Source organism: Dromiciops gliroides, chromosome 2 (genome assembly GCF_019393635.1).
Source record: "Dromiciops gliroides isolate mDroGli1 chromosome 2, mDroGli1.pri, whole genome shotgun sequence".
NCBI lineage: Eukaryota > Metazoa > Chordata > Mammalia > Microbiotheria > Microbiotheriidae > Dromiciops > Dromiciops gliroides.
The window spans coordinates 54,180,074-54,199,401 of record NC_057862.1 but is presented as its reverse complement, the minus strand read 5'-3'; the positions used below and the strand labels follow the sequence as shown (position 1 = coordinate 54,199,401).

At 42.1% G+C, this 19,328-nt stretch overlaps 1 protein-coding gene across 2 annotated transcripts in view; it reads right to left on the bottom strand.

Moving 5' to 3' along the window:
- The window catches only part of ADK (adenosine kinase), a 608,024-nt gene that overhangs the window by 539,311 nt on the left and 49,385 nt on the right, over positions 1–19,328 (bottom strand). Inside the window, exon 1 of one of the 2 annotated variants that reach the window (XM_043984756.1) lies at positions 11,421–11,597. The exons of the other annotated variant lie outside the window; for it this stretch is intronic. Coding sequence (XP_043840691.1) covers positions 11,421–11,434 — 14 coding nt within the window. The 5' untranslated portion in view covers positions 11,435–11,597. Of the gene's footprint in view, positions 1–11,420; positions 11,598–19,328 lie in introns of those variants that run through there. 2 annotated transcript variants of the gene reach the window in all.

Below are 19,328 nucleotides of genomic sequence, written 5' to 3'. Positions count from 1 at the left end.
CAAAAAAGAATTCCTACAACCACATAACTAAATGATTATCCAACCTTTGTTTGAAGACAAGAGGGGGAATTACTCCCTTCTCAAATTCCATTTCTGAATAATTCTGGGTATGAGATAGTGTTTTTGGAAATCTTGCCTTAATTTGGCTCTTTCCAACTTCTACTCACTGCTCCTGATGCTGCCCTAAGAAGCCAAATGGAATCACACTCCAACATGACAGCCCTTCAAATAAATACTGGAGGATAGTCTACCTGAGTCTTTTCTTCTCCAGTCTTCAGCCAAGAAAAATACCTCATTCCTTCCACAAGCCTTCACCTGACATGAATTCAAAACCCCCTTCACCTTCCTAGTAGCCCTCCACTGGACACTCTAGAGTGTCATTATCTTCCCTAAACTGGGACACCTACAACTGAATACAATACTCCAGATATGGTCTGACTAGGTCAGAGTGCAATGATTATCTGTCTTTTTCCTATAAACTATGTCTCTCTTGCTGAAGCTCAAGGGAGCAGTAGTTTCTTGACCTACCATATCACACTGTTTGCTCACACTGAACCCACTGCAGTCCCATGAGTCTCCAAGCCAATTCTCTCTCTCTTGCATTTATGGAGATTGTTTTAATCCAAGTTAAGACTTTAAGTCAATGATTTTTAAAACTTTGCTATCCCAATTCTGTCTTTCTAAAACTGTTAAGATTGGTCTAGAACCCCCTGAAAACATATTGAACAGAACATAAATCAAGGCAAGTGGTCCAGGAAGTGTCCAAGGAAGCAAGGAAAACTGATCTGCGCATAAAACTAATGTGTGCATAACTGTGAGCTGTCTGAATACAAAGTTCAACAACAATTTGATAAAAATAAATGCAAGTCGGGGCAGCTAGGTGGCGCAGTGGATAGAGCACCGGCCCTGGATTCAGGAGTACCTGAGTTCAAATCCAGCCTCAGATACTTAACACTTACTAGCTGTGTGACCCTGGGCAAGTCACTTAACCCCAATTGCCTCACTAAAAAAAATAAATAAATAAATAAATAAATAAATAAATAAATAAATAAATGCAAGTCACATTTTTTAAAATTCCAGAGCACTGTGCCAATTAATATTAAATTCCTATAACCCACTACTCTTATACAACGAGGAAAGAAAATAATTATTAATAATGGATTTCTTGGGGGGAATCAAAAAATCTGTTTCAGTCCTTTCTCCTCCCCCCTTTGCCTCCCTCCTCCATAAAGTTCAGTTCTTGAGGAACTTCAGCAGATCTTTTCTGGGATAAACCCAAAGGAACAAAAGAAATGGAGATAGACTCTTTGGCCTAGCTCAGTGAAGAACTGGTTGGGGAGCAAACCACACCTAGATACTGGACTTCTGCCTTTACCCTTCAGGAAGGGCCTTTTACATTCTTTCCCTGATATCATCTGTAGAGTTCATTTTAATTCAGACCACCCTCAAGTCATGTCAACCAATGGAATTGAATGATGCTAACCATTAACTTTGATCAATGTATAATGACCTGCCTCTATCAAGAGGCTAAAACCCTTGGTCACACCAGGGCCTGGATCTCTTGGTGAGCTCTTCCTCTTAAGACAGTCTAGGTTTTGTAGGTCTTCTGAACTCTCCTTGAGAGAGGATTTGAAGCTAAAACTCGTACTAACTGCCATGTGATCAATCCTTTACTGGTATATATAATATTAATTAATAATAAATGCTTACTGCCAAAACTGGTAAAATAGCAAATTAACTTATAAAACACAGCAATAGCAATTAATTCACAAAAGACAGTTTTAGCTTAAATTTTTAAAAACACAGTACACAACCATTTATTTATTGAGCACTTACTAGGCACCAGGCACTACACTAAGCACTGATAGTACAAAGAAAGTCAAAAACATAATCTTTGCCCTAAAAAAGCTCACAATGTAATGGAGAAAATATGCAAAAAATTGTACACGAGCAATTTCAGATGAAAGGCACTATTGGGGGCAAGGGGCAAGGGGCAGGGGTGACCAGGAAAGGAACCCTGAAGAAAGAAGGATTTGAAAAACAAAAACATCTGCAAAGAAAACGGAGACTTTAACCCCAAAGTAACTAAAAATTAACTGGACTGTAATACACACACTATCACCCTTGCCTGTGTCACAATCCTGTAACAAAGTAACAGGGACTTTTACAGTCTAGTTTAGTAAAGAACATAGGATTTTGGAAGGGAATGTAAATATAAATCACCTACTTCAACCCATTCTTTTTACAGATAAGCAAACTGTGGCCTAAAGAATGGATGGACTGGCCCAAAGTCACAAAGGCAGATCTGGAACTCAAATCCAAGTCCCCAGGAACTCAATTCTAAATCCAATGTTCCCCCACCATACCACATTGGCTTGATTTCTGGTTGTTATTAAGATGTTACAAGATACATGAGAACAAGTTTAAATTTCCATTGATGAAACTAGGACTTATCTTGCATTTACAAACTAAGTATTAATTAGTAACATTATCATTTGTAACAACTAGCAATAGATGAAATCCTAGAATAAAAACATTCCCTGATGAACCTCTTTAATCAAATAATATTAGCAGGGAAAATTAAGGACCCTTCTAAGTCATTAAAAGTATTAAGTCGATTAAAGCATTTACTTTGTCAAAAGAAAATAAGATGCAACCAAAATTTACAGATGCCCAAAATATTATTTTCAGCAAAAGTCACAATTTCCCATTTATGGGCATCCAATTTTATACAAAAAGGTGACCTTGGCAATTTATAAAATATTTCATAATAGTATTCCTTTAAGCAGCAATCTCTCTTGGACCACTTAAAAAGACCCAAAATTTCAGTACAAGATCTGTTGATAAACAAAGGTGAATGAGGTGTATAATTCAATTCTAACTACAACAAAAATCCCTAAACAAAAAAGATTTCTAAACTTAGTCAAAAGCTTACAGATTTCAAGCAACATCTGATACAATAAAACAATGTGGATAGTCTTTTGGAAATCTAAGTATGGGTGAAATCCTAGGACAAAAGTCTAACTTTAAAAACGTAAAAGATTGAATTCTCCTGTAAAGAGTCACTAAATAAACAACTTTAATCTTTTTTTTGGGGGGGGAGGCAGGGTAATGAGGGTTAAGTGACTTGTCCAGGGTCACACAGCCAGTAAGTTTCAGGTATCTGAGGCTGGATTTGAACTCAGGTCCTCCTGAATTCAGGGCAGGTGTTTTATCCACTGCACCACCTAGCTGCCCCTAACTTTAATCTTTTTGCAAGCATCAAACACATGACGCAACAAATAGTAGGCACTTAAGGACAGGTCAGTTAATTCTCCTAATGTTCCACTAGCTGATCCCTTGATTTCCCAAAACAAAACTATCTTCTCTGTCCATCAGTAAGCATAGTTTTACCCCCTATTAGAATGATCCTTCAAAGCAGTAACTGTCTTGAATTTATATTTGTAGTCCCAGTGCTTAGCACAAGGCTTGGCACACTGGCAAGAACTAAATAAAAGCTTTTCGCCTACTCATTCATTAATATATGTTCCTGGGTTTTATGTGCCAAGTTTTGAAAAGGGGTTCAGGCATACAGAGTGTCCCAAAAATCTTAGAGAGGTTTTAAGTTATTAGAGTTGACTTCTGGGACACCCCTGTATATGAACTTGGTTTACATTGGTGCTTCCCCCCGCCCCCCAAAAAAGCTGTATTTTACTCTGGATTTAAAGCTTACCTGACCAAGGCTTTATATATTTCTGTTGAAAGGTTTCATCTAGAGCAGTACATCAATTAGGTGATTAAGCACAATATTCCAAAAGATTTAAGCAGAGTTTTAGCAGAAGAGCAAACATGGATATAACTCATAAAGTTTGGAGTTCTAAAAGAAAAAAGACTTCCTCAGCAATGGCCTGCTTATAAATATGAGCATTAATAGCTAAATGATAGCATGATAATGCCATGAAAGATTGCTAACTTTAGAACTCTATGGCAGTTCAGAAATAATTTTAAAAATCAGTTCATGTTAAAAGCTAATTTGCATCACTTTTCTGTCACACTTTAAAAAGTAGTAGTACGGTGTGGTATAATGGAGTCAGGAAAACCGAAGTTCAAATCTCATCCCTGACCCCTTACTAGCTGTATGACCTTTGAGAAGCAAGTCACTCGCCCTCTCTATGCTTCAGTTCCCTCATCAATAAAAAGAGGGGATCCCATCCATGTCTGACACAGAGTACTCATTAAAGAAATGTCCTAACATAGTCTAGAAATTCCAAATTTCAAGTTTGCCTATCATAAGGAGGCCATTCAGCTAGAGAGGAAGATGGGTATGGAGCACTACACTCAGGAGTCAATGGATTTAGCTTAGAATCCTGCCTCAGACACTTAAAATATAATCATGATCAAATCAGCCTCTGAAATTCAATTTCCTAATCTGAAAAATAGAGGTAGTATCATCTGGAGATCCTACCTCTCAGGCTTCCTGGAAGGCTCAGAGAGATAATCAACATAAAGTACTTTGCAAATCTTAAAGAAATAAATGGCACTTGTTAATTCATTTATTATTCAGTCTTATATTCCTATTTCCTGAGATCTTTATTCCTCATTAACATGCATTGGTCAAAACTTAAAAGCCTCAAGAGCTCGAAGAAAAATACTCCAGCCAATAGTACCACACCCATCTATCTACCCAAAGAAACCTAGCAAATTAGGCCCAGCCTAAAACAGGGATGTGGCCAGGACCCAAGAACTTTGACTAACTGCAAAGTCTGGTCTGGTCTGAACCACATCTTTCATCATCCAGAGCCTACAGAGTAAGCAGAATCAACATGAAGCCTAATCACAACGGGGCATTTGTGGAAACTGTCCCTTTTGGAGATGCCCTGGCCCAGCTGGAAGTCTATTCCCACCCAGTTCCTTCCAAAGTGGTGAGACTGACACTAATTAGTGGTCTCAGGAGTCAACAGTATTTTGTTGAGCATTTTAGGAACAGCCTATACTCTGCCTCCTCTGACATCTGCCAGGGACCTTATGCTGGCATTGAATCAGTGGAAGAGAAAGGGAGGTGGGCAGATTAGTTTCCTTTCAAATCCAAGCATCCCCACCGACCTACTGGTCGACCTGTTAATAAACATCAATGCAGTCATCGTGGCTTAACAACCAATTCATACTCTTGCTGAATAGCCTAATGCTGATTGACAGCTAAATCAAGATACTGAGAGGAAAAGGGAAAGGGCCAGGGATATATCTAGCTCTACTTTTATGAGACCCCCAAAATTTCAGCATAAGGTCTTGAGTCTGGAATATCTCAGATCAAAGATTACTGATTACTTTTGGTCCTGCCCTAACACAGATCTATAGGGAGCACCAGGGCCACACCTGATCAAAGTAAGTTTTTCCAATTTTCACAGCTCTCCCTAGCATAAAGTCACAACAGACTACAAAATGCAGTTAGGGTAACAAAGGAATATTCAGGCTCCTTTTGTGCATAGAGGTCTCTCTCATGGTTTAACTTTGCCCAGCAACAAAGACCAACCAAAGAACAACAACGGCATCAATTCTGTCAACAATTGGTTTGCTAGGATTCCTAAAGTCACTGTTGGGATATGGTGTACTTTAAGGACAAGGATGAAATGGTCATTCTTGAAGAATTAATCATGAAATTTGTGATTTTAGACTTTCCTCTGATAACTATCAGATGAAGAAGAATATACATACACACACAGAGACTGACAAGAATTAAACATTTTAAGTTAAATTCATTTTAAGTATGAGAGATTTTTTTTTAAAGAGTGTTGATAGGGGCAGCTAGGTGGCACAGTGGATAGAGCACCAGCCCTGGATTCAGAAGGACCTGAGTTCAAATCTGGCCTCAGACATATGACACTTACTCACTGTATGACCCTGGGCAAGTCACTTAACCCTCATTGCCTCACCCCTCCCCCAAAAAGTGTTGATACATTTAGAAAGAATGTTGCATTTAGTCAGCAGAGTTCAATTCCCCATCTACCAATTACTATTCTTGTGTCCTTAAGCCAGTCACTTAGACTGTGCCTCACCAACCAGATTTGTAAAACATGGGGGTTGAACTAGATAATCTCTAAACTTATAAATCTATGATGCTATGAACTATGAGCCTACTTATATTAAATCAGCATTTGGAAATTCATAAGTAGGGAGAAGTGCAGTATGTCATCCAGAACATCAGACATGGTGAATGTGGGCTAGTAAAGTAGTGGTCCCCAAATTAAGGAATCGTGGCATGACTCTAAGAGCTTTCAGATCAACCAACTGACAGATGGGGAAAGGGGTGGAAACCCACCTGAGTGGAGTTTATCTGCAACATATCCATACCACCCTCGTCATCCATTATCAAACCAACACTATCCCACTTGCCCCCCTTCCCCACTGTGCAAAGTCAATTTCATGCCCTTGGGAAAATCCTCTCTATCCCAGAGTATTCTCCATTCCTCCCAACCCCAACCTCAGATCCCAGCATGGCCTCAGCAGACACCTTTTAGCTGGCTCAATGCCCCTTGGCTAGTTCTTTTGCTCTGGGCCAGGAGATGGAAAGAGCCCACACCTTCTCATTTTCTGTGAGCAGAGTGAATCACACAGAATTGAGTAGGCCTGCATAGGTTACAATCTGAAGTGTACAGCACAGTTCATTATTTTCTTTCCCCAACTCCACTCACTCCTCTTCTGAATTTATTTATTAGTCAAGGGCACCACCATGCAGGCTCATAACCTTGGTGTGACCCTCAACTTCTCACTCACTGCAAACATCCCATCAGTGGCTAAATTCTGTCATTTCTACTTCTATAGCCTCTCTCAATCTGTCCCCTTCTCTCTAATCACACAGTAACCACCCCAATTCAAGTCTCTATCATCTATTAACTGGATTATTAAACTAACGGGTCTCCCTGCTCAAGTTTCTCCCTGATCTAAACTATCCTCCACCCAGATGTCAAAAAAGATCTGCCTAAAGCTCAAGTCTAACCATGTCCCTCCCCCATTCATTAAGCTGCAGAGGCTCCTAATGTCCCTAAGATCAAATATTAGTTCACCTCTACCTCATCCTTTTTTAACTTTCATTTTCTCTAAATGTTATGATGTGCATAGTAATTAATACAGTAAAAAAAAGTACATATACACATATTGGGGCACTCACTCAAAAAATGTTTACTGACAAGGATTTTGTTCTTGCTTGTTATTTAGTCGTTTTCAGTTATGTCTGACTTTTCATGACTCCTTTTGGGGGTTTTCTTGGTAGATGAGGAAACTGAGGCACACTGGGTTAAGTAACTTGCCCTGTGTCACAGGACTAGTAAGTATCTGAGGCTAGATTTGAACTTAGGTTTTCCTGACTCCAGGCCCAGCACTCCATTCACTGTGCTACTTAGCTGCCAAAATGCTATTAAAAGGTTAAGTGACCATTACTGTAGAGAACAGAGGAGAGGGGAGAAATGTGAACTGGACTACAAGCATGAATTAAAGCATCTTCTATATGCTAGATACTGTGCTAAGGAGTGGAAAGTTCAAAGACAAAATTAAAGTCTCTGCTCTCAAAGAGCTTACATTCTACTGGAGAAGAAGCAACATGGACAACTATAAATAACATGAATAAATGATCTCTAGAGTCATTTTCCAGCTCTGAAGTTTTGGCTATGATTCCAACATTTCTATTTATACATCTTTCTCTAGAAAGCTTAGAGAGCTTTCACTCAACCACAATCCTTTAAGACAGTAAGGGAAAAGGACACATCAAGTCAGCAGAATGACATCTGTAATGGGCTGTATTTCACCTGCACAAAATACTTTGAGGTAGTGAAGAGAAGTATTACCCCCATTTTACAATTAAGAAAACTGAGACTCAGGGACTTTAAGAGACTTGCCTATAAAACAAAACTCAAAATGGTAAAATACAGACAAAAACCCCACCAAGTGATCCTGCTGTCGATACAATCCTGCCCCAAATTGGAAAGCTGAGGAAAGATCTTTAAAGGGGGGGAGAAAAAAAGAGCTCCACCTTTCCCATCTACATTGTTGGTATTCACCACATACAAGGAGTACATATATTACTGCAGTTACGAATCACTGATTTTTTTTAAACAATGCTAAATTGTTTTTTAAATAGTAAGAAAATGCTCTTGGGGAAAAATGTGCTTCTCACATGTATGAAAATGCTCTGAAATCCAATCCATACTGTGAAATGTGACATTTTATGATTTGATCAAGATACATTTCCTGAAAATCATCAAAAAGTGCTTATACATCAGAAATCCCTCATCTTTGAGGCAACAGGTACTCTGGAGGATAAGGGGGGAATGGGCCATATTCATCTGAATATAGGCTAATCTTGCCCCAAATACAATTTATAAAAAATTTAAGGGCAGTCTATAATTACACTTTTCATATGCCAATTGGCTTAATGGCCCTTCAAGCACCCATACCAGGAAGAAAGGTTAAGAAGTCATCAGTAGACATGCTGTGGAACTGGATTTTAAATGCATTTATGGAAGAGACTCTTCTCAATATCTTTGGAAACTTCACAAAATGAGCTTTTCCAATGCCATGGCAGGAAGTAAAAAGTACATGGTATAGGGGGCAGCTAGGTGGTGTAGTGGATAAAGCACCGGCCCTGGATTCAGGAAGACCTGAGTTCAAATTTGGCCTCAGACACTTGACACTTACTAGCTGTGTGACCCTGGGCAAGTCACAACCACAACTGCCTCACCCAAAAAAAAAAAAAAAGTACATGGTATAAATAGCACTGGATTTAGAGTAAGGGGCCCAAGTTCAAATCTCAGCTCTCCCATCTCTATGCCTTAGCTTCAGTTTCTTCACCTGTAAAATGAGGGACTGAACAAGATGAAGATGGTCTTTGAGGGTTACAGCCAGCTTAAAATCTATCCTATGGGCAGCTAGGTGGCGCAGTGGATAAAGCACTGGCCCTGGATTCAGGAGTATCTGAGTTCAAATCCAGCCTCAGACACTTGACACTTACTAGCTGTGTGACCCTGGGCAAGTCACTTAACCCCCATTGCCCCACCAAAAAAAAAAAATCTATCCTATGATCTATGGACCCTTTGCTAGCTAAGATTCAGACTACCACTGGAGGGTAATCCTATATAAAAAATGAAACATTATAAATAGAATGTAAGCTCCTCAAGGGGTGGGGTGTTTCTCAACATGTCCCTAAATTCCCCCTAAAACTGGCCCCCCTCCTAACTTCCCCATTTGGGTAAAGGGTTCTACTGCCCTGTCCTAGGCTCACTGCTCTGGAGTCACCCTTGATTTCCTGCTCTCTCCCCCCATTTAAGTCTCCAAGTCTTGTCAATTGTTTCCACAAGATCTATAGCACTTACTTGGTTTGTTCAGTATTTTACTCTCTACTATCCCTTTTGCCCCAGCCAAATTCATGGCCACGTCCTCATCACCTGATGCCTGAATAGCAGTCCAATTGTTCTTCCTGCTTCCTCTTCCTTGGCTCTGCAATTCATCCTCCACACAGATGCCAAATTAATATTCTGCGATATTGACCAAGCATGTCATTTCCCTGCTTAAGAAGCTTCAGTGGCTCCCTAATACTTCTAAAATAAAAATCAAACACAGAGGATCATAGCTTCAGAGCTGGAAGGGCCTATGGGGTCATTCAGACTAACCCCTTAGAAGTGAGGAAACTGAGGCTCAGGGATTTGGCCAGGGTCCTAACTCTATTAATCACACCAATATGGCTCTAAAAGAACAACACAACAAAACAAACCCTCTATGGGATATTTAAAGCACTTTACAGTCTAGCTAGAGCCTAACTTGACAGACTGACTTCACAATATACCCCTTTATAAAGTCCAATCTAGCCAAACTGGCTTACTTGCAATTCTCAGCCCCTTCCATTCCTCTGTGTATTTACATAGGCTGTCCCCCCAAACTGGAATGCCTTGCCCCTTAACTTGTGGCTCCTTAGAATCACTCGACTCCAGCGCCACCTCCTATTCAAGGTCATTCCCGATCTTCCCACTTGTTGGTGCCCTCCTCCCCAAAATCACTTTATATTTACTAGTCTGTGCACATGTTGCATCCTTGAGGGCAGGACATGGTTAACTTTGCCTTGGTATCCTCAAGGTGACAGTAAAGCGTTTCAGACATAGTAGATGCTTAAATGTTTGTTGAATGTTACAAGTTGAACAGGGTAGTTCCCAAGTTTTAAATATGCCTTTAGAAAGCACGCAAAAAGCACCTTCTATCAGATTGTTCAACAGAAAAGGCCTTCAGCCTGTTTATACAAGGACAGGTGGTTTTGTGACTACAGCTCAAAAGAGCTAAGATTCTACCACCACCCCTCCATCTCCAACCGTGTGCACACTCAGGCAGATTTACCAAAGGTACAAAACTCGAGATGAACTGAATTCCTTCTTTAAAAATCAACTTTTAACTTCTAACAACCTATAAATTGAACCTTGTCCTGCTGCCTGCTAATTGGCAAGAGATCACCACCCTAGCCTAAATTCTCTATTTATTCCCAGCTCTCCTCCCTCCCCCATAAATAGCTGAATTCACAGCTTCAGTAACTGGAAATGGGCTAGGAGTGGGAGGGAAACTCACCTACTGTTAGAGACAGCAGGAGTCAACCCCAGCTTGGAGTAACATATTTTGAACCATAGGAGACAAGCCTTATACGTCCCCATTATGTAAACGTACGGTAAGTTCATAATCATCTTCTCAATGCTTCTATTTTGTTCTCTGCAGAAGCAATCAGATGAAGGGGAGAAGGGGGAAAACTGATCTATTCCTTCCAGCGTCTCCGTCTACGAGGGAGAGACTGACAGACAACCATTCATGTCCGGCACTGGCGGCAAGGGCACGGGGGTGGGAGTGAGGAGACCTGGGTTCGGGTCCAGGCTCTATCACCTAGGGCAAGTTGCATAACTTCTCTGGGCCTCAGTTTCTCGTCTCTGCAGAACGAAATGGGTGGGCTAGATCCTTGTCTGACTTCTGTGAGTGGCGGGGGGAGAAATCAAGGTTCTGAATTTTGCGATGCCCACAGGAGCAGGGGCGGCCCCCCCTCCGACCCCCGCCCATTCCCCGCTCCAACCTCTCCATCCGCTGGCTTCCCCACCATCTCCCCCAAGCCCCCGGCTCTAGGCTCCTAGACGCCCCGCTAAAAAGGAGGTGCGAAGACGAGTGCGAACGGACACGCTGGGGGCACCGGGTCCCAGCCCAAGGGCAGGGGTGCCTACCCGGCACGACCAACTTCGCCCGAGTCCGCCCAGACAGACGGACTGACTGACGGCCCCTAGCGAAGTTTGTCCCCGCACCCAAACACGTGGGCGCGTGGCCCCGGTGCCCCCTGCGACTTCCCCAGGTCGGGCTGGGGTTTGGGGGGGGGGGACCGCGATCGGGGCTGCCCCGCGCGGAGAGCGCCCCCCAACAACCCAGTGACCTACCTGACGGACTGCATGGCTCCCCCTCGGCCCCAAGTGCAGCAGCGCCCCACCGCGGCAGGCCCGCTACTCCCCCGGCTACCGCCGGCGCGTCCTCAGGCACTCTCGGCCGGGCGCTAGTCCCCAGCCCACCGACGCGCGCACACACACGCTCACACACACACTGGCGCTCACACACGCTCGCGCCCGCCCGCCCGCCGCCCGGGCAGCCCCCGCGGAGCCCGGCCCCGCGCGCTGATTGGCTGCGCCCTCAGGGGGCGGGCCCGCGGTTGTCAGGGAGGGGAAGCGGGGGGAGGGAGGGACAACAGCAACAAACCAGCTCTAGGAGCCAGCGAGCCTGGGCTCGCAGCCCAGCCGACCTCGTGCGGCCGCCCGCGGGCGAGCCGGTGGCTAGGATACGCGGTGGCCATCTTGGAAGCTGGCAAGGGTTTGCTCTCCTCCCCCTCAACCTCTCGCTGCCCCCTGCGTGGAGGGCCTAAGGTGTGTGCCCGCCTCAAAGATGGCCGCCCCATTGGGCAATGGTCTCGCGGATCACGTGGCCTCATCCTACACCTGCACGCGCACCTCGCTCCAGCCAGAGCTGGGAAGGGTAGAGGCACAGAGCCAGCGTGGGGCGCCACCCTCCATTCAGAGGGTCCTCCTACCTCAGGGCGGGGGACTCTCAATTCCAGAAAGTGGGCTAAGGACTGACCCCATTTAGAACCCCAATCTCCCCGCATCTTCCCCATCAGTCAAACAAAGATTTATTATGCGCCTACTGGGAACCCAGCACCATGCTAGGCTCTAGGGATACTTGTAAGAAGAAAGAACTATTCAGAAAACATGCGGAGGCCAAGTCCCCTATTTAATAGAAGAGAACACTGTGGCAAGGAGGGGTTAAGTGACTTGTCATGGGTCACACAGCCAGTTAATATCCAAGGCAGGGGGGCAGCTAGGTGGCACAGTGGACAAAGCAACAGCCCTGGATTCAGGAGGACCTGAGTTCAAATTCGGGCCTTACACACTTGACACTGGCTGTGTGACCCTGGGAAAGTCACTTAACCCTCAGTGCCGCGCCCCAAAAAATGATTTTTTAAAAAATGTATATTTTTAAAAAAATATCCAAGGCAGGACTGTACCTCTTGTGGCCTAGCACTATCCACTGCACCACCTGTTCCTGCCCTCCGGTATGGCCTATTCAAGTTACTTTACCAATTCAATTAGACAAGCATTTTCCAAGCACCTACCAAGTAATTGACCCTAAGGGAGGAGGAAAAGACACGCAAAAAAGGTAATCATTTCCTGCCTCCCGAAACTGGTAATTCATAAATGCAAAATGCATTTAAATTACAACGTAATTTTCCAAGGGAAGAGCTAACAACTGAAGTGGGGTTTAGAGGATAGAGAAATCAGAATGCCAATCCCCTTAAGAGGTGACAACCAGCAGAACTACGGAGAGAACTCTAGGCATAAGGAACAAGTCTGAACGAAATTGTTAGCACCTAGAATGAGAAAATCTAAATTTCCTTTTAATTTCCAAAAAAGCTACTCCTCTCTAGACTCCCAAGGAACTGTGACTCAATGCTTATGTCTCACAAATAGCCATGAGGTTAGAGTCCTCTTAGACTGCGCAATCCTGGGGTTCACTGTTAACCACTTAAAGCATCAATTTTACATTATAATCCAACATTCCAAATTTCCTCAGAAAATGTTGCTTTGGGCATAGTTACTTACCTTTCTTCTAGAAAATATCTACCCAGAATAAAGTCATGGACAATGGGTGGAAATCCACTAAGCTAGACTTGCTAACCATGGCATAAGCTTAACCAAACTGTCCACAAATAAGTCAGTTGTTTTTCTGAACAAAGACACAGGAACTGAACCAAAGAGCTATCAAATAGTAGTTTAAAGCAGAGATGCCAAGTAATTCAGTTAAGCTTCCATTTTAAGTCTCTGGGTGATATTAAAGTAGGATCCATGTTGATAAAAATTTATTGACTAATAATCCTTGGGAACCATTCTTAAAGTGTTAATGTTTAATATGATCAGGCTTGATTAAAAAAAGTCTATTAAAAATATTATTTCACTTACCAAAAGACTAACAAAGCTGACTCCAGAAAAATGAAGCAAGTATTTTGGCTGATATTGTACATGTTCCAACATTCCCTACAGCAATTGAAGATATTTTAACAGCTAATTATAGAACTAAAGAGTCACAACATTGCCCCTGGAAACACATTAAAAAAAAATTTTTTTTCCTCTTTGACAATTCCTCAATCTGAAGTTTTGGGGGTTGGTTTTTTTGACTGTTTTCTCTCACAACCTAGCTAATGTGGGAATGTTTTCCATGACTACTCATGTATAACTAACTTATTTTGAAATGCTTGAGTTCTAGTGTGAGTGGGGGGTGGGAATGGAGGAGGAAGAGAAGTTGGAACACAGATTTTTTTAAATCGATGTTAAAATTTGTTTTTACATATATTTTGGAAAATAAAATTCTATTCAATAAAAAATATATATAAATGAAAAAAAACTTAGACATGAATAAGCAACAAAAATGCTGAAAGCAACACTTTTTTTTAACTTGGAATATTTAAAGTAACTCTGAAAAACAGGAATTATACAATGGCAAGAGAAGATGATACGATCATGTGGCAAGAGGAAAGGATGACAGGTAGGCAGAGTAAGCAGTGAGAGAAAGAAGGAAGCCCTCTACCACATTGGGTAGACCGTTTTCCTTTATCAGTTATATAAGAAGACATGTAACAGAGTCACACAAGATACGCACTCATAGAGGAGTTGTGATCTGCTTTATTCAAAGAGAAATCTCAAATCAGTGAGATTACAATTCCATTTCTGTATTTGAGAGAGAGGTTTTAACTCTCCTTTATAAAGGAACAATATTGTGATATGAAGCTCTTTGGCAGCCTGGTGAAGCCTATGGACCCCTTCTTTTAATGAAGGTTTTAAATCCATAAAATAAAAATCATAGGACTACAAAGGAAATAAAAGGTTACTGAAATTAAAAAAAAAAGAGTCACAGCATTTAGAGGGCTACAGAGCCCAACCAGGGTGTACCCCTAGAATTTGGATATGAGGTCAGGTAAATGTTATTCCCAGAAATTTTCCCTGGACCCTGTCCCCTCCTGCTATGATTTTATCCCCTCCCAGTTACTGCTAAACTTCTAAAAACGGCAGTCTAAGGTCTTGCCTCCATTTTCCTCCCTATCCACATTCCTCAACTCCCTAAATTCTAACTACTCCCTCAAAGTTGAACAATGACCTTATCTGAAAGAAGTGAACCAAGGGGTGGTGCAGCAGATAAAACACTGGCCCTGAATTCAGGAGGACCTAAATTCAAATCTGGCCTCAGACACTTGACACTAGCTGTGTGACCCTAGGCAAGTCACTTAACCCCAACTGCCTCACACAAAAAATAATAAATGAATGAATGAATGAATAAATAAATTTTTTTAAAAGAAAAAAAAAGAAGTGAATCAGTAATGTTATCTCAGGTCTAATCCTCTTTGACCTTGCAGAGAAGAAAGTACTGGATTTGCAATCAGAAGACTTGTGTTCAAATCCTGCCTGTTACTATATGTGTGACCTTGGGTTTCTGTAGGACCCTTCTTCAACTCTAAAAGGATAAGATTCAACTATGATCCCTTCATATATCCCTCCCCTCTTTCTTGGTATCTTATTTTATCCTTTGGCTTCCATGATCACTTCTCTCTTTTTTGGTTGGGTTCAACGATCCTTATTTAATCATTTATTTAATTATTTGTTTATTTAGTTAGTTGCTCATTCATTCACTGAGCATGTAAAGACAACGTTTCTATTAGCTCACTAAGTGTAGGCATCTTCCAAGACTCTATTTCCCCCTTTTCATTCTACATTCACTCTCTTGACAATATCATCCACTCTGGTAGGTTTGATAACCCAGTATCTGCACACAGTAAGAACTTAAGAAATACTTGGGGAGGGGGGGCAACTAGGTGGAGCTAGGTGGCACAGTGGATAAAGCATGGGGCCTGGATTCAGGAGGACCTGAGTTCAAATCCAGCCTCAGACACTGACACTTACTAGCTGTGTGACCCTGGGCAAGTCACTTAACCCTTATTGCCCTGCAAAAAAAAGAAAGAAAGAAAAAGAAATACTTGTTGTTTAATGAATTCTCTTGCCCTGATCTCTCCTCTGAACTTCTGATATTTTATTTTAATTCAATAAACACTGAGCAATAGCTGTTTGGAGGAAAACAAAATTTTATCAGATGACCCCTGCCTTCAAGGAATTTACATTCTATAAATATTTGACATACACAGAATTATAATTCTTAAAATACTGGATAGGGCATTGTTGTTCAATCATATCCAACTCTTGGCAAAGATATTGGAGTGGTGAATTAAGTCAAACAGAGGTTAAGTGACTTGCCTCAGAGTCACAAAGCTAGTAAGTTTCTTAGGTCACATCTGAACACAGGTCTTCCTGACTCCAGGCCCAGTGCCCTATCCACTGAGCCATCTAGCTGCCTCTTGACAGGTGATGAGAGAGGGCATTATCTAGTGCTGTGATTAGGTAGATGGATAAAGCATTTATTAAGCATTTATTCTATGCCTGGCACTGTGCTAATTAGCATTGGGAATAAAAATACAAATAAGGGAGACAGTCTCTCCCCCTCCAGGAGCTCCCACTGGAATCCCAGAACCACAGGTGGGAATTGAAAGGTAGAAATTGGGGGAGGGTAATAAATAGAGAGGAGCTAGAAGGAAGGAGAGGATTTAAAGTTGGAGCCCAGGAAGTAGCATGGATTCCAGGCATAAGACAAAAGCTCAAGTGGCAGAGTTTGGGAAAATTACAGGGGGAGAGTCCAAGGATCCTTGGTGGGGAGGAGGGAATGATAGTTGGAGTGAAAGAAATTAAGGAAGATCTCCTTCATGAAGGAGGAAACATTGGATTGGGACTCAAAAGAAAGTTAAAAAGTCAACAGGTAAAGAGAAAGGAAGATATGCAAACTGTACTGTCCTTCCTGAATAAATTCTAGAAGATATTTCTGGGACAAAAAGTAGTCCTCTCTGGCTGGAGCCTAGAGTATGTGGAGAAGGCCAATATGATAAAAGGACTGGAAGGGTAGAATGGTGCCAGGTGAAAGGGAACCTTGAATGTATTTTAAGTATTGCAAAGGCAATATGGAGCCACTGAAAATTTTTGAGGAAAGGAGTGACATCAGCAGATTTCAGCATGTAAAATATTATTCTTCCAGGGGCAGCTAGGTGGCACAGTGGATAGGGCACTGGCCCTGGAGTCAGCAGTACCTGAGTTCAAATCCGGCTTCAAACACTTAACACTTACTGACTGTGTGACCTTGGGCAAGTCACTTAACCCCAATTGCCTCACTAAAAAAATATATATATATGGTATGAAAGCTAGGTAGGAAAAAGGAGAGAGTGAAGACTATTTAGGAGGAAAGCAAATGGTAATGAGCCAGCAGTGCTCGCTAAGAGGAGAGGCCAGGTGCAAGAGAGATTCTGAAGAGAAAAATGAAGGCATTTGTTAATTGATGCACTATGAAAAGCTAAAGAGAGGGAAGAGGCAAAGATAGCAAAGGAAATAGAAAAGAAGCAGAGAGTTAAAAGGAAAAAAGTATAGGGTCTTTTTGACACTTAGAAAGAAAAAAGTATCCAAAAAGATTCAGCACAGCTGAATGCTCACTCCATTAAGATTCACGTGGACTGGGACCAGTGCACAAAGGAGGCACTTCAATGTCTGTTTAGGTAGATTTAGGGCCTTTGAATTTTACATGGTGGAGGAGAGTGGGTGAAAAGTAGAGGCAGACTTTCAGTCTGGTGGTAAAGGGGAGAAGAAAGATGGAGCATTAACTAGTGGAAGGGTAAAAGGAAGGTCTTTTAAGGGTCAGGGAGACCTGAGCATGTTTATAGGAAGATAGGAAGAAGCCTGTGGAGAGAGAAAGACACATGTAAAGGGATGATTGCTAGAAGCAAGATGATTCCAGGATGAGGAAGGAGGATCAAATAAATAGCAAGATAAGCTTTTTCTAATAAAAGGTACAAGAATGCTTCTATGAACAAAGGAAAGGAATGAGGGATGGACACTGAGGGAAATCTTCTACATAAAGTTTAAGACTGTAAATGTGAAGGGTTGATAGTGAGAATGGGGACTGTAGGACAGAGGAGATGGTTGGTAACTATAGTTTGTGACTTAATAAGAGGAGGATTAAGCAGCAGTGATGAAGGTCTAATGGTTGTGGTAAGCACCATAAATTCATAGCTAGCAAAATTAATTCTATTTGTAACTTTCTCTAACAACATTAGCATGGATAGGAGAACCAAAAGAACAAATGGGCAGTTATTACAATGACATAAATGAAAACTCACTAAAAGCAAACTTAACTCTGAGTAATGGAAAAGCTCATTGAGAGCATGGAGGAGAGATAAGGAAACAATTTCTCTCTTACCAGTCAGTAAACATAAAGTGTCTACTACGTGCCTGGCGTTGTCCTGCATTATACCAGGCACTGAAGATACAAAAAGCGGCAAAAGACAATCCCTGCCTTCAAGGAGCTCACAATCGAATGGGGAAGACAAGAAGCCAAACAATTATGTACAAACAAGATACATATATATGTTAAATAGGAAGTAATTAAAAGAGGGAAGGCATTAGAATTCAGAGGGGTTAGAGAAGGCTTCCTGTAGAAGACAGGATTTTAGTTAGGATTTAGTTAGGAAGCCAGAGAGGTCAGTAGTCACAGTGGAGGAGGGAAAGCATTTTATGCATGGGGAACAACCAGAGAAAATGCCCAGAGCCAAGAGAGAGAGAATATATTGTCTGTGTACCAGCCAAGAGGCTTATGCTGCTGAATGGAAGAGGACATATCAAAGAGTCAAATGTAAGAAGGCTGGACTGGGGGCAGCTAGGTGGCACAGTAGATAAAGCACCAGCCCTGGATTCAGAAGGACCTGAGTTCAAATCCAGCCCCAGATACTTGACACTTACTAGCTGTGTGATCCTGGGCAAGTCACTTAACCCTCATTACCCTGTAAACAAACAAAAAAGAAAGCAAAAAAGAGAGAGAGAGAGAGAGAGAGAGAGAGAGAGAGAGAAGGCTGGACAGGTAGGAGGGGGCTGGGTTATGAAAGGTTGGATGCCAAACAGAGGATGCCATTTTTTGTCCTTTGTTCTCAAAAGAGGACCATGACATAGGAGGTGATATCATGATTGCACCAAATTAGATTTAAGTGAGGAAGAGTGCCTCATTGTCTTTTCCAGAGCCACCTGGGTCCAGTGGCAAGATATACATTAGGACAACTGGAGATGGTCCTGGATGTTTAAGGCAATTGGGGTTAAGTGGCTCGCCCAGGGTCACACAGCTACTAAGTGTCAAGTGTCTAAGGCTAAATTTGAACTCACATCCTCCTGACTCACTGCACCACCTAGCTGCCCCAAAGAGGATGTTGTATTTGGTCCTGGAAGTGAGAGGGAGTCTCTGGAGGTTATTGAGTAGGGAGGTGACATGGTCAGACCTGCACTTTAGGAAAATCACTTTGATAGCTGAATAGAGGATGAAATGGAGAGAGGAGAGCCTTGAGGGAGGCAGAGTCAACAGCAGGCTATTGCTATAATCCAGGCAATGAGGTGATGAGGGTTTGCATTAGAGGGGTAATGGTGTCAGAGCAGAGAAGGGGTTGTATTTGGGAGATGTTGCAAAGATAAAATCACCAGGCTCGGGAAACAAATTGAAGAAGGATAGGAAGCAGTCCAGGATGGCTGCTAGGTTGTGAGCCTGAAGGACTGCAAAGATGGTGATGCCCTCACCACAGAGAAGCAGGGGACGAGCACCACAGAATAGTGAGGCATAGGTATGAGATATTTTTGCTCCAATGTTTGTTTGTTTGTTTTTTTGTCATAGGGGAAGGA